General features: G+C 46.7%; 3 protein-coding genes across 3 annotated transcripts; 1 reads left to right on the top strand and 2 right to left on the bottom strand.

Moving 5' to 3' along the window:
- Window positions 1-3524: 3524 nt before the first annotated feature.
- LOC103647142 (uncharacterized protein At2g29880) lies at window positions 3525-6497 on the top strand. The gene is made up of 4 exons (XM_008671704.3): window positions 3525-4417; window positions 4990-5084; window positions 5181-5567; window positions 5657-6497. Exons 1-4 carry the CDS (start codon window positions 4356-4358, stop codon window positions 6247-6249), a joined length of 1137 nt encoding a protein of 378 aa, XP_008669926.1. The 5' UTR covers window positions 3525-4355; the 3' UTR covers window positions 6250-6497.
- LOC103647143 (putative nuclease HARBI1) lies at window positions 5344-7965 on the bottom strand. Its single transcript, XM_008671705.3, has 3 exons — window positions 7872-7965; window positions 7277-7764; window positions 5344-7201 (listed from the first exon to the last, which is right to left on the bottom strand). Exons 1-3 carry the CDS (start codon window positions 7957-7959, stop codon window positions 6500-6502), a joined length of 1278 nt encoding a protein of 425 aa, XP_008669927.2. The 5' UTR covers window positions 7960-7965; the 3' UTR covers window positions 5344-6499.
- A 604-nt stretch (window positions 7966-8569) lies between these two features.
- LOC100502500 (uncharacterized) lies at window positions 8570-9759 on the bottom strand. Its single transcript, NM_001357798.2, has one exon. The coding sequence runs from the start codon at window positions 9589-9591 to the stop codon at window positions 8926-8928; it is 666 nt and encodes a 221-aa protein (NP_001344727.1). The 5' UTR covers window positions 9592-9759; the 3' UTR covers window positions 8570-8925.
- Between the last annotated feature and the right edge of the window lie 3547 nt (window positions 9760-13306).

Below are 13306 nucleotides of genomic sequence, written 5' to 3'. Positions count from 1 at the left end.
GGACACGGAGGGATACCGATAGATCCTCACACAAGCAGCCAACCATCTCCTGCCTGCTTACCTAGAAGACAACATGCACCATGTCATCAATAGTCAGCGGGATGCATAGAGCAACATCAACGCTTCACGCGACCGTCGTCATGAGAGTGAGCTAAGACGACGAGAAGAATACGATCAGAACTATGGCGCACTGTCGTGAGCTTGCTCTTTGAGAGCAGACGCTGCGACCGCCTCGATGAACAGCCCAACGTCGGGTCATCTAGCCCGGTAAAGGCTACTGGATCCACAACCACCTTCGCTTTGGCGGGACCATGGGCACCACGACACCTAGGAAGACCGCCATGGGACTGAGGGTTCTACGGAGTATCAGCCATCTCCCCTCGGCATTGGGCGATGCAATGGTTGTCCAACTTAAAGTCTCAAACGTCGACAAGTACGAGCCCAAGCAAAACCATGGCGGTTGGTTGGCCGTCTACCCCACGATTGCCCAAGCCGCAGGTGCAATGGAGGATGTCATGACGGTGTACCTACTGATCATACTCATACAGGACGCACTCCAATGGCTTCGACATCTTCCTCACCATTGCATCGACGATTGGACTGACTTCTTCCACTAGATTGTCGCAAACTTTCAGGCCCTTTCTGACAAACCAGTGCAGCCTTAGGACCTCAAATCCCTCAAACACCGAAACGACAAGACTCTCCGGTCATTCCTAAAGCGTTTCCAAACTATAAGAAACCACATCCCCGACGTAGCCAAGGCAGCTGTGATAGAAGACTTCTATCGCGGATCCAACGACTCAGCCTTCATTCGAGCTATCCTCCAAAAGGCTCTAGCTAATTCAGAACAACTCTTTCGGGAGGCGAACATCTATATTACCGTTGACGAGCAGGCTCATGACCTCATTGGCCAGCTGAAGCCCTCACCCCCGACCCCAAAGAAGGAAGCAAGCTAGCAACAAGACAATCGATATTTTAATTTTTCGCCTATCACATATATGAAGTCATCCAAAAATCTTATCCATTGATACTTCCCATTCAGTATATTCATTTGCAATATTTGCATCAAAAGAATAGAAAGATGGATATATAGAAACCGAGGGAGATGAATCAACATCAATGGTGTGACTCTCAAAAGCTTTAGTCAATGCGCACATCGTCTCCTTCAATTGCAGATGGGAGACACACTCACCATTATTAGACTTAGGACCCTTATCCTTGTTTGTTTGGGTCATTGACCCTATCATTGTTAGTTTAATATAGAAACAAAGGCAACAAACAAACAATATAAACCCTACAACTACTCTCAGGGGTGGTGGTAGAACACAAGTTATGAAGCGTCTTACCTCGCTCTTACAAAGTTCTTACCAGCACTGCAGCTGGCAAACGGTGACCGATGTGACAACACTTAGAACGTGGGTGTGATTGCAAAGGAGTATCTGTTCTACTTGAGAGAAAGGTGGAGCTTTAGGAAGGCTCACTAAATATATATATGGGGCACACAAGTCAGTAACAGATAGCAATACTGAATACATGTTCTAAGTACTCATCTTAGATGCTGGCCTAGAGAATATATTAGCACACAGTTGGAGGAAGACACAAAGGAGGTGACAAGAATCTAGGAACAACAAATGAACAAGTTGGAATGAAAAACAATCATAGAGGTGCACAGATTAATGGTGTCCCTGCTTATGCACACTCTTTTTCTTTGATTTTTTTTTCTTTTTTTTGTTTTGTGTGGTTTTTTTGCACTCTCCTTTTTATATTTTATTCTTTTTTTCACAAGAGTGTCGCAAAAATAAGATATAACAAAAGGGTATCAAAAATATATGTTTGTCTATCACAGATTTCCTTCTCAAACTTCAACAAATTGTTTAACAAATTTCAAGACCTCAAATGCACAAACTCACAACACAAAAGTTGTAGGTCTCCTTTTTCTATTTCTTTTAGATATATGGATCACCTTTTTGGATAAAGAAAGTGGGAGATATTGACTCCCGAAATACAGGCTAGTCCAAAATTTCAGGATCACAAACAAATTTACTTCTAAAAAAGATAACTCTTTGATAATGATGTTTTCTAGAAAACTCATAAATAAGAAAGTTGTAGATAATGTTTTAAGCTTTCCAGAAAGTACAAGAACACAAAATTCCGAGTTCGTATGTGAGATATATACTCAAATTACCAAACTGGACACAAACTAATCTATTAAGAACGAGATGATGATATGAAAAATGATGAGATCTGTTTTGGAGATTGTATTTATGGGATGGCAGCGAATTGAAGGATTTAAACTGAACCAAAACAAATCTAAACCAGCAAGAGGACCTTGACATAGGACACAAACTCAATATGGCGGAATCTGAAACCAAATTGTGCAAAGGCTAAGGCGAAGGTTGTAGGTCAAGATATTAATGATTCTTAAGGTTATGACGAAGTTTGTAGGTCAATACTGATGTTTTTTTGGCTTTTTGTCTATTATGAGATGAACAAAACAAGTCGAAAGGTAGGATTATACCTCACGGGCAACCTGAATTCCGATACCACTTTATGGAAGGAAAGGCCCAATCTTCCGTGAGGTATGATAACCTGATTGGGTGGAGATCTCGGCGTTGATGATCTAAGGCTCCGAGTGAACGGATCCTCGCAATCACTACACCACTATCACCCGTGACATACGAGTGACCTCGCCACGAAGCCTTATGCAAGAGCAATCAATAACACAAGCAAGAATAGGAAGAACGTAATCAAAACTACATTGATCACGAGGTGGGGTCTCACAAATCGATGAACGGAGATATTGTTCGATGACAGATATGATCTAAGCAAAACCCAAACCCTAATATGGCGCGACTGCTGATAAGATAGAGGTTAAGGGCGTGCACAACCCTTGGAGGTACCACTAGTGGGCTCCAACATGATACACGGCCTAACAGCCCAACAGACGGTGTCGTATCACCAAAACAGAATCTAAACGCTGACTTGTTTCGACGATTCATGTTGACTCCGAATGAATTTTAAGGTGGTTCTAGTTGGGTTGTAAAGCTTATCTCCTTAGCTTTTCATCCATATAAAGTCCAACCTAATCGGAGTTTAGATGCATCCTGGACGTCTATTTTAGTGCAGGCTGGCTTGGCTTTCTCTTGTTGTGTCAGACTTGGCTTTCTCTTGTTGTGAACATCTTAACTTCTCCTCCTTGACATCTTGGCATTTTCCAAGTCCTTGATGGTCCTCTCTAAGGTTTCAAATCATCAAAACATTCATGGCACAAAATGTAAGCTATAAAATACAATTGACTACGTAAGAATGAAGCTGAAGATTTTGCTGTTGTCACATGCTTATATTGTGGGCTCATGCATTATTTGTATGGGAGTGATGTACTCATCAGCGAGAATATAGAGTAGAGTTTAAAATATAACATGCGCTGATTAACTCTCCTGCTGGTATCCTAGTCGGCATTTTGTGTCAGATGAAAACTGCCATCGCTATCATTAGTAGCATTATTATCAGGTGCGCTTGGACGTACAGACAGAGCTGAGCTTGCCTGTGGCCACTGCCCCCCTCCTAGCATTTCCTTTCTCTTGCTTTTTGCTCCATCCTAAGTATGGCTGAGACCGCCAGACCTGAGAGGACCAGGCAAGAGAGGCGGCGGGGAGTCAAGGGCCCCAAGCTTTCTCTCCCCCTCGGGAACATACCTGAGATGAGGAGGATTCAGGGGCAGCTGGCCGGATCTGACCACCAGGAGGAGGAGCAGCAGCAGCGGGGACGCGACAACGGTCGCTTCTCCTCCAAAAATCTGGGTAAAACGAATTACTACAATTTATTTTTGAGATTCTAGAAATCTATAACCTAAAACCTATCTAAGATCTAGATAGTTAAAATCACCGTACCAGGATTTTAGAATCTTTTTTTCCCGCGTTCTCAGAATCATCCCATGGGACTCGATCCAGACAGGTCTCGTTGGAATGTGCAACGACAAATCTAAGGCCTTCTTTGGATCATAGGAACTTTATAGGAATTTCAGAGGATTTAGTTCCTAAGGAAAAAATCCTAGAAGACTCCTTTGGCTGATACAAAAAGAGAGGAAAATTCCCCTAGAATTTAATCCCATCACAAGGATTCCATAGGAAAAATAAAAAGAGCTTCAACCTCATGGAAAATTTTCTGGCGCCAAAAGCGAACGCTCCCGCACTTCCTTGGCTCTCCCGCGACTTGTCTGCTTCCTCCACCACGTAACATAAAAAAACACGGACCGATCATCAGAGAAAAAAAAGACTGGACCGACTCTCTCCGTCTCTCGTCCCTGTCGCCGCACTTCGTCCCCATCATTGGTCCCAGCAGCGAGGACCTCCTCAATGAGTACACACACGCCCAGAGATATACAAGCTCGTTTGTGGTGTTCTTCCCCAATAGCAAGGTAAGTTTCCTTTTTCTTCATTTACCAAACCCTATAAATCACATTTTATTTGGATTTTGGAAGTTTTCTTTGTACTGGTACTGGAGTTTGAATGGATCTAGAGATTTGGGAGCAATCTATTTTCGTTTTTCTTGAAGTAGATCGGGATATTTGGGAATAACTTGTACGGGGGACTCTCGTCCATCCGCTACAGATTGGGAGATTTGGGAAGGAGCCGCACTTGTCACCTGAACGCACACACGGACGACCTGCAGGTACAGGTAGCGGATCTGCAGCACCTGCTACTCGTCCAGTCACCCGTCCGGCTCCAGCAGCACTCTTCTGCCGCCAGGAGGATTGCACACACCAAACATATGTGTGAGATGTAGAACTGCCCATTTGTGTTTGGCCAAAACAATTTTAAGACGTTTAATTCTACAACTTCCAGAGAAGAAAAATCCCCACTTTTCAGTATGGAGCTACCTTCATGATCGGTGGTCACATATTTGTCACTTAATATTCACTTGATCTTATAGTAAAATAGATTAGATATTTCTAGTTCCTATTTGATGTTGTATATATCATTGTATTAGGGAACGTGTCTTATCTAATGGAGGAGGCCGTAACCCTCAGTCGCTTGTTGATGTTGATGGGGACCATGGGTCTGCAACAGCTACTCAAGAAATAGGTAGTGCTCCAATTCCTGTCACAATTTGAATATTAGTTGCACAGTGCATCAGTAACTAAAACTGAATATATGTTTAAATATATGTTGTGACTTTAGGTGCCCCAAAGAGAGCCAAGTGGATCCATGAGAGGAAGTTGTTCCTTATTCAGCTACTAAAGGATCACAATGTGCCGGGTTTTAGAACACAAAATGCTTGGAGTAAGGAGGCATGGAACAACATTGTTCGTCGCTTGAATGAAAAATTTGGTACATCGTATACTATTGGCCAAGTCAAACAGAAGGAGCAAGATTTGAAGAAAGATTATCGCAGTGTTAAAGAATTGGTGGAGCAAAGTGGTTTTGGATGGAATGGTGAGAGAATGATGGTGGAAGCACCAGATAGTGTTTGGGCATCTTTTGCTGCTCGCAAGAATAACAAGTCAGCCCTCCATTGGAGAGACAAGTCATTCCCATACTATGATGATTTATCAAAGCTGTATGATGGTGAGAATTTTATGTGCTTTTATGAGTTGTTTCTAATTGCTTGCAAATACATCCGAGTCATATGTGTTTTCCTAAATATGATTCTGCAGGTCGTTATGCTGAAGGAAGAACTCGTCAAGGTATGGATCATTATGCAAACAAGACGAAGAAAGCATCAGCTCCTGGAGGACAAGCAACAACTGTAGCAGAAACATATCAGTCACCATCTCCTACTTTAAATGGTGTAGATGAATTGGGATTGCAATTTTCTTTTGATGAAGAAATTGAGGGAAATTTGGGCTTATCACAATACCCATCTGCTCAGGTTCATGAAAAGGAAGTCCCACCTAGTTCCACACAAATAACTTCAGAGCTTCCTGATTCTCGACGTGGAAAGAAGAAAAAAAACAAATCTGCTAGCCCTCCTGATGGATTTCATGAAAGATACCTAAAACTAAAGAAAGAAGAAATAGATCGATTTGATGCCATTGAAGAGAAGAAATTGGAAGATCCTTACAGCATCAACAAGTGTATTACTGTGCTTGAAGATTTGGATGGTCTGCAAGTGGGAGATCTATTGATGGCATCTGATATATTCAAGATTAAGGATAACATGGAAGTATTCTTATCATTTAAAAATGACGCATTAAGATTAGCTTGGATTACAAGCGAGATTGGTAAGATAGCAGATCACCAGAATTAGAAATAGAAAGCAAGTAAGGCATCTAATCTTTTGGTATAATTTAGAGCCTCTAATCTTTTGGCAAGCAGAGGTTCTAATCTTTTGGTAAGTAGAACATGCTTTTTACTAAGCTGACCTGGGTAGTCTGTGTTTGTTATGTATTTTGGTAAGGAGGTAACCTTATCTCAAGTTCTGGACTCCAATCATGTCTAAGAAGATAAATCGATATTGAAATATATTATCATACAAAGATTGCGTAGTTTACATTATGTTAAGCTCTTCGCGCTGAATATTGTGCCCACATCTGTTCTGCTATATGATCTCGCATTTGATTTCCAGCATCTCTAGAGTAATTAAATGCTTGTATGTCACTATGATAATTGTTATCTCCACTTGGCACATCAACGATTTGGCGTGGATCAATCTCCATGATATCATTGTTTGGCCATGACATGTCACCATTATGTAGACGTATGAAATTATGTAAAACACAACAGGCAACAGATATGTCAATTTGCTTTTGAACTGGGTAGTGAGACGCAGTTCTTAAAATAGGAAATCTCATTTTCAGAATACCAATAGTTCTCTCAATATGATTGCGTAGTTGTGCATGGCGAAGGTTGAATAGTTCCTTGTAATCTCGTGGCCTTTGACGAGCTCTCCCCTGTTCTTGTATATGGTACCTAGTGCCACGATATGGTGCAAGAAATTGTGGTGTATTTGCATAACCAGCATCTACGAGATAAAATTTACCATGAGGTATATGAAATCCATGGGTAAGTGCATCTTGTAGAACCCTTGCATCTGATGCTGATCCCTCCCAGCCAGCATGCACATGTACAAATTTCAGATCAAAGTCACAAGCGACCATAACATTTTGTGAGATGGTCTGCTTCCTATTCCTGTATGGCTCTTGTTGTTGTAATGGAATGGTCATTGAAACATGTGTACCATCTATAGCACCAATACAGTCCTACAAAAACGAAAAATATATTTAATTATCATAGAATAAATTATCAATAATATGTTATGTATTTTGTACTCATACCTGGAAAAAGGGGTAAAATTGGGGTCTGCTTAAGATTGGATGGGGTTGCAAGGAAGGTGGACATATGTAGACACATGTGAGCTGTGTGATTGCATCAAGAACCGCTGCAAAGTGTCGACTAATTGTTTCTCCACTATGTTGAAAAAATTCTTGTAAGGTTTCATTACTTGCATTTTTTGCCATTGCATATAAGAAAATAGCAACTTGCTCTTCCACTGCAATTGCTCTTGTATCAGCAAGGAGATTTTTTTCACGCAATTTATTGACCAAGGCTTGAAAAATTCCAACCTCCATTCGGAAATGTCTTTTGCATAAACACTCATGTCCTGTTAATATCTCTGTAACTCGTCGAGCCCCTGTCATTTCTGATGTATGCATAGGCCTCTTCTCAGATGAGTGTGATGATTCTACTTGTAAGGTAGGAAGAACAAAAAAGACAAACTCATCCTCACTTTGTGATCTACGATAGTTCGTTGGATTCATGGGTACTGAAGATAAATGAAATCCCAAAATGGATAATTAATACAAAGGTGGAAATATAAAATTTTGATTAGAAATACATTAGCGTAGTCACATAAGACAGTAACGAACCAACCTTTGTGCAACCGAATGCAAGATATATAGACAATCAAGTAGCCTGTAGAAGGATTTGCTTGCTGTTGTGGAAATGAAGTTGTTGGCATGAGAGAGTGAGAGGCAGCAAGCTGATGAGCGCATATATATATACACCTGTATGCAGTAACGCAACGGCTAGGGAGCCTCGTGAGCACGCAGCAACAACGGCTAGTTTCAAACTTAAAAAAAATGATATTTCAAACTTCTTACTTCCTTTACTTTTTCCTACGCTGTAGCCAAACAAGCCTTCTATCATCTTCCTCTGGTTTTAAATCCTATAGGATTAGAAAATACATCCATTCTATTTCCTGAGTTTTTCCTATTCCCGTGTTTCTGAAATCCTGTGTTCTAAAGGAGCCCTAAGAAGCTACTAGTACTAGTTGAATTCAAAGGCTGGTTTGCAAATTTCTAATAAATGAATTTGAGCCCGTTTTGCCTTCTCTCACCGTTAACGTCAATTAGAGTGACACGCTAGCTATGACTAACACCGCCGTGGCCACAAACGATTTGGCAAGTAGCGATGATAGGTCAAGATAGTCAAGATAGTGAGGCCGACCTAGCAGGGCAGCCGTCGCAACATGACTGACGTCTGATCTTTATATATACACTAGTATTTCTTCATGTTGCATCACTTTGAGATGTGCGTAACTGTGTCAGTATATACAACAAGGTAGTCGTGAACGAACAGAACGAGTGAAGTATTATTATTATCAATACAAAGCAAAAGAACGATGAGCAGAGCAGCTGCTGCTCCATCAATTCACAACCGATTCTGTGATTATGTACATGGTCATATATATCTCTCTGTCTCTACTGCTCTATCTGCAATAATCAAATTGTACAAAAGACGACCCGTGATCCACTAGACTAGTCGTATCTCACCGTAACCAAGCACCGACGCGGGCGTGACAGGGAAGCAAAGCAAAAAAGCAAAGCACAAGCAAGAGGGGATGCGCGACGAGGCAAGCGACACGTACGGACAGCGGCACGTTCCACGTGACGTGTACGCAGCAACCAACAACCAACCAAACCAGCTAGAGCTTGGTGCGGTCGCGGCACTGCTGGGAGCGCACCCGCATCTCGGGGACGGCGAAGACGAAGGTGCAGTCGGAGTAGGCGACGGCGTGGCGCCTGAAGACGCCGAAGATGGCGACCTCGCCGGGGATCCTGGTGCTGGCCTGGAGCTCGACGGCGCCGGCCTCGACGTCGGCGACCAGCTGGGCGAGGCCCGCGGCGAAGCGGTCGGCCTGGAGCGTGAGCGCGAGGCTGACGTTGGCGTCGCCGCGGCTGGGCACGCGGCCGGGCTCGATCTCCGCGTCCCCGACCTGGGCGCCGCGGTAGGTCACGTCCGTGTGGCCCCCCGACGCGTAGGCGAAGGAGGCCGGGTTCGGGTTGTGCACGGCCACCACGATGAGCAGCGTCACGTTCAGCTGCAGCGACACGGCCGGGAACGTCAGGCGCGGCGCGATCCCGGCCAGCCGCGTCGACACCAGCCGCGTCGTGGGGTCCCGGACCTTCAGCACGGTCAGGAAGAGGACAAGCAGGGTTATGGCCAGCGCGGCGAGGAGAGCCAGCGTGACGACGACGCATAGGCAGAGGCAGCGGCGCCGGGGAGGGGGCGGCTTGGTGGAGGAAGGGTGGTAGGCGGGGGCGGACGGGGCTGTGTGCGTCGGCAGGACGCTGCCGCCGGTGGCCGCCATTGGGTGGATTGGGATTTTCAGGGGGGGGGGGGGGGGGGGGGGGGAGGGGAGATTGGGTGGTGGGATCGTGGGGGGCGGGCGGCGCGGCGAGGGGAGGAACGGGGAGGAACTGGAAGGGGAGGCAGAGCGGGCCGGGAGGGAGTTTTTAGATACTGCAGCTTCAATTAATGCGAAGGTGGGGGCGGTGGGGAGGTTGGGGGTTAATTCAATTCGAAATTGACTGATGGGACCTCCACGTGGAGACGGAACGGAAACGGAGGCTCGCTTCGGAGCGCCCACCTTTCGTCGCTGTCGCTTTCGGGTTCGGCAACCACCTAGCACGGCTGACGGTTGAGCAAAAAAGTCGTGGCGTTCCGTTGCTCGTCAACGTCCAACGCTTTCACCGTGTGTCCCGTACGTTGCGCAGCGTGGGCCAGCTGCCTGCTGCTGCGTCACGCCCATCTTCTCAGCAACGCAACGCTCGGATTGTTGGCTGTTGGCTTGCTCTAGGGCTTGTTTGATTTGTGGCTAACTGCGCCACACTTCGCCTAAAGTTAGTCGTTTGAATTAAAGAATTAACCTTAGGCAGAAAAGTTAAGTAAAGTGTGTGTTGGACACCAAAATGAGCGGACGGTCCGGCCCGGACGGTCCGCGTGTCCCGAGATTAGATTAACTCGGATGTTTATCTTTATCTCGTGCGTGGTTATCCATCTAATCACGTGGGAGTTTGTTGGCTATCTCTCAGGAAAAAGGTCCAGACCTCCTCCCCTATAAATATAAAGGGGTACGGCCGATTGAGAACCCCCGAACACATTCCAATCGAACCAATTACCTTATTTATTTTTCCTGCCCTAGGAGTAGATGTAGCATAGTTATAGTTGTAGTTTTCCACATATCCACCTCCACCCCTATTCGACTCTACGTCGTCTAGATCCGTCTTGGGTGGTCTGCCGATCCCAAGACGACCCTAGGATCTCACCCCTCCCGGGGGGTAAGATCTAGTTGTCCATCCAAGACCTCTTCCTCGAATTGATCTCTTAATTCCTAGGCGACTCCACGTTGTCTGGGGACGCCCTGGGTGACCTGTCGACCCAGAGCATCTTAAGATCTTTTTCCCCCAGGGGACGAGATCTAGATTCCAGCAAGGAGGAGGAAGACGACCCTGTCGCCAGGTCGCGGACTGTCCGGCCCTAGGGCGCGGACTATCCGGCCGTCGAGCAGAGAACCCTAGCCTCGCGCTAGGTCGCGGACCGTCTGGCCCTATGCCGCGGACCGTCCGCGCCTGACCAGAGAGCACCGCCGCGCCTCGCACCAGGCCGCGGACCGTTCGGCCCCTGCGCGTGGACCGTCCGCCCCTGTGCAGAGGGCACCGCCACGGTTCTTATTGAGTGTTTGGCGCTCCAAAAAGGCGTCAACATACTTTTCAAAAAGTATGTTGACGCCCTTTTGGAGGCGCCAATTACTCAAGAGAACCAGCGGCGGTGCTCTCTGGTCAGGCGCGGACAGTCCGCGGCACAGGGTCGGACGGTCCGCGACCTGGCGTGAGGCGGCGGTGCTCTCTGGTCAGGCACGGACGGTCCGCGGCACAGGGCCGGACGGTCCGCGACCTTGTGCAGGAGCTCGGGTTCCCTGCCTGACGGCCGGACGGTCCGCGCCCTAGGGCCGGACGGTTTGCGCGTGCGCAGGAGCGGCAGATGATCGCCGGCGGCGCCTGGATCTCGCTCCCGGGAGGGACCCCGTCGGGGAGGAGAGATCCTAAGAGTTGTTTAGGCTCGGGCTGACCGACCTAGACTCCTCTAATCGACGTAGAGTCGAGGAGAGGCGGAGAATTTGGGGATTGGAAGGCTAAACTAGGGCTAAACTAGAACTACTCCTAAGATAAAATGTGAAATAGAAGTTGTATTGATTCGATTGTTGATTACAAATCGGTCGTATACCTCTCTATTTATAGAGGAGGGGGGCTGGACCCTTTACAAACTAATTCCCGAGCTTATCCCACGATTTTAGCTAACAACCGTAGCACAAAACTCGGAACCCTAATCTGCTTTGCGCACGCGCGGACCGTCCGGCCCACAGGCGCGGACCGTCCGGACCGCGGACCGTCCGGCCTCAGGGCCGGACAGTCCGCCGGCTCATTTTGGTGTCAAACATATGCCCCCCTGCCTTTTGGTGGAGCTGAGCGAACCAAAAGCAACTAACTCGATGTGATCACATCAGTTTTCTTAGGCATCTTAACACTTGCTAGGATGATACGTAGTGGCCTTAGTCCCGATGGTTGACTCAACGGACGTGACTCTTTTAGCTTTGATCGAACTGTCAGTCCCAACACCGTCGAGCGTCATAGCGATCCTGACCAATCCGTCACCTTACTTTTTCTAATTTTCCAAGTGTTCTGGCGTAGCTTCGTAGTCGACCAGGTCTTCCCCTTGTAGGTCATCTTCCTCCATGGGTGTCGGTACATCGTTGGTGGTGTCTTGGTGTAGTGCGGATGGTTCGGCCTCAGGGGTCGGATGGTCTGCGTCTTGTACGGTTGGTCTGGTCTTTATAGCCGGACTGTCTGCTATACCTGCAAAGAGCTGCACAGTTGCTGTTTTATTTTCTGTCTTTATGGCCGTTTGATTTTCCTCAACGGCCTTTGGTCTCCATCTCTTTTGTGGTGGCGGATACTGCGGATGTGTGTCATTAAATATTTTTTCCGCCTCCTTCTCCTGATTCTCCTTTGCTCTAAGGCGTTGTAATTTTCGCTTTTGCGATCGTGTCAATCCCGATGGGCACCATCGGGGCATGGAGTATTTTGGATTGGCTATTTTATTGACAGTCGTACTTTCTTTTTTGTTTGTGTTGGCCGATTCACCAAAAATCATCGGTCCTTCGTTATTTTGTTGTACGACGACATCTGTCGTTCCTATTTTAATGACGTCTCCCTTTTTCGTACTGTTGGAGGTTGTAGCTGTATGCCCCCCTGCCGGATTAGTCAGCCTTTGGGGCCGAATTATTCGGCAATTTTGCTGGGCCTGTGCTTGTGGACCAGATTGAGGGGCTCTCAATCGGTCTTGTACTGGAGGTGTCAACCTATTGAATACAGATGTTTGGGGTGCCCCCCAAGCGGGGTACTGTGGCATCCTAAATGGGTATGGTGGCATGCCCCACATTTGATTTGGGACGTATGGTGGAGGTATGTATGTGTATGAATATGGCATAGGTAGATATGGTGGTGGAGGTGTCCATGCAGGCACGTTAGGTCTTAATTGAACATTATGACCTCCCGTCCTTTCCGATTGGTGTGGTGGTCCAATCGGCCTAACCTGCCGTCGCACCTGGGTGGGTAAGCGAGGTCCCTTTGGTGGCCGGTCGCTGGAGCCAGCCTTCTTTTTCACATATTTAGACAATAATTGATCAAAGGTCGGGCTAGATTTTACCAACCGACCAGTTGCCTTGAACGTGTTAGTTTTCCACGTACCTATTTCTGATCGTCGTGGTTTGAAGGTACGTGGTCGCCGCGGCTCTTCGATGTTGCCGGACCGTCCGTCGGAACGCTTCGGACCGTCCGGTGATGTTACGGACCGTCCGCGCCTAGACACCGGACCGTCCGCGATGCGTAGTATGGGTTCTCGCGCATATCCCCTTGTCTGTGCTTGCCCCCAGCGCTGGAGTTTGTGATGGTTACCTTCAGTGTCTCCCCTCTATCAGGAGTCTTCTCGGCCATCACTTTCCTGCAAGAAATTTTGTTGTTTCC

This window comes from Zea mays, chromosome 2 (assembly GCF_902167145.1).
Source record: "Zea mays cultivar B73 chromosome 2, Zm-B73-REFERENCE-NAM-5.0, whole genome shotgun sequence".
NCBI lineage: Eukaryota > Viridiplantae > Streptophyta > Magnoliopsida > Poales > Poaceae > Zea > Zea mays.
The sequence above is the reverse complement of the archived record's forward strand: the minus strand, read 5'-3'. Positions and strand labels throughout refer to the sequence as shown.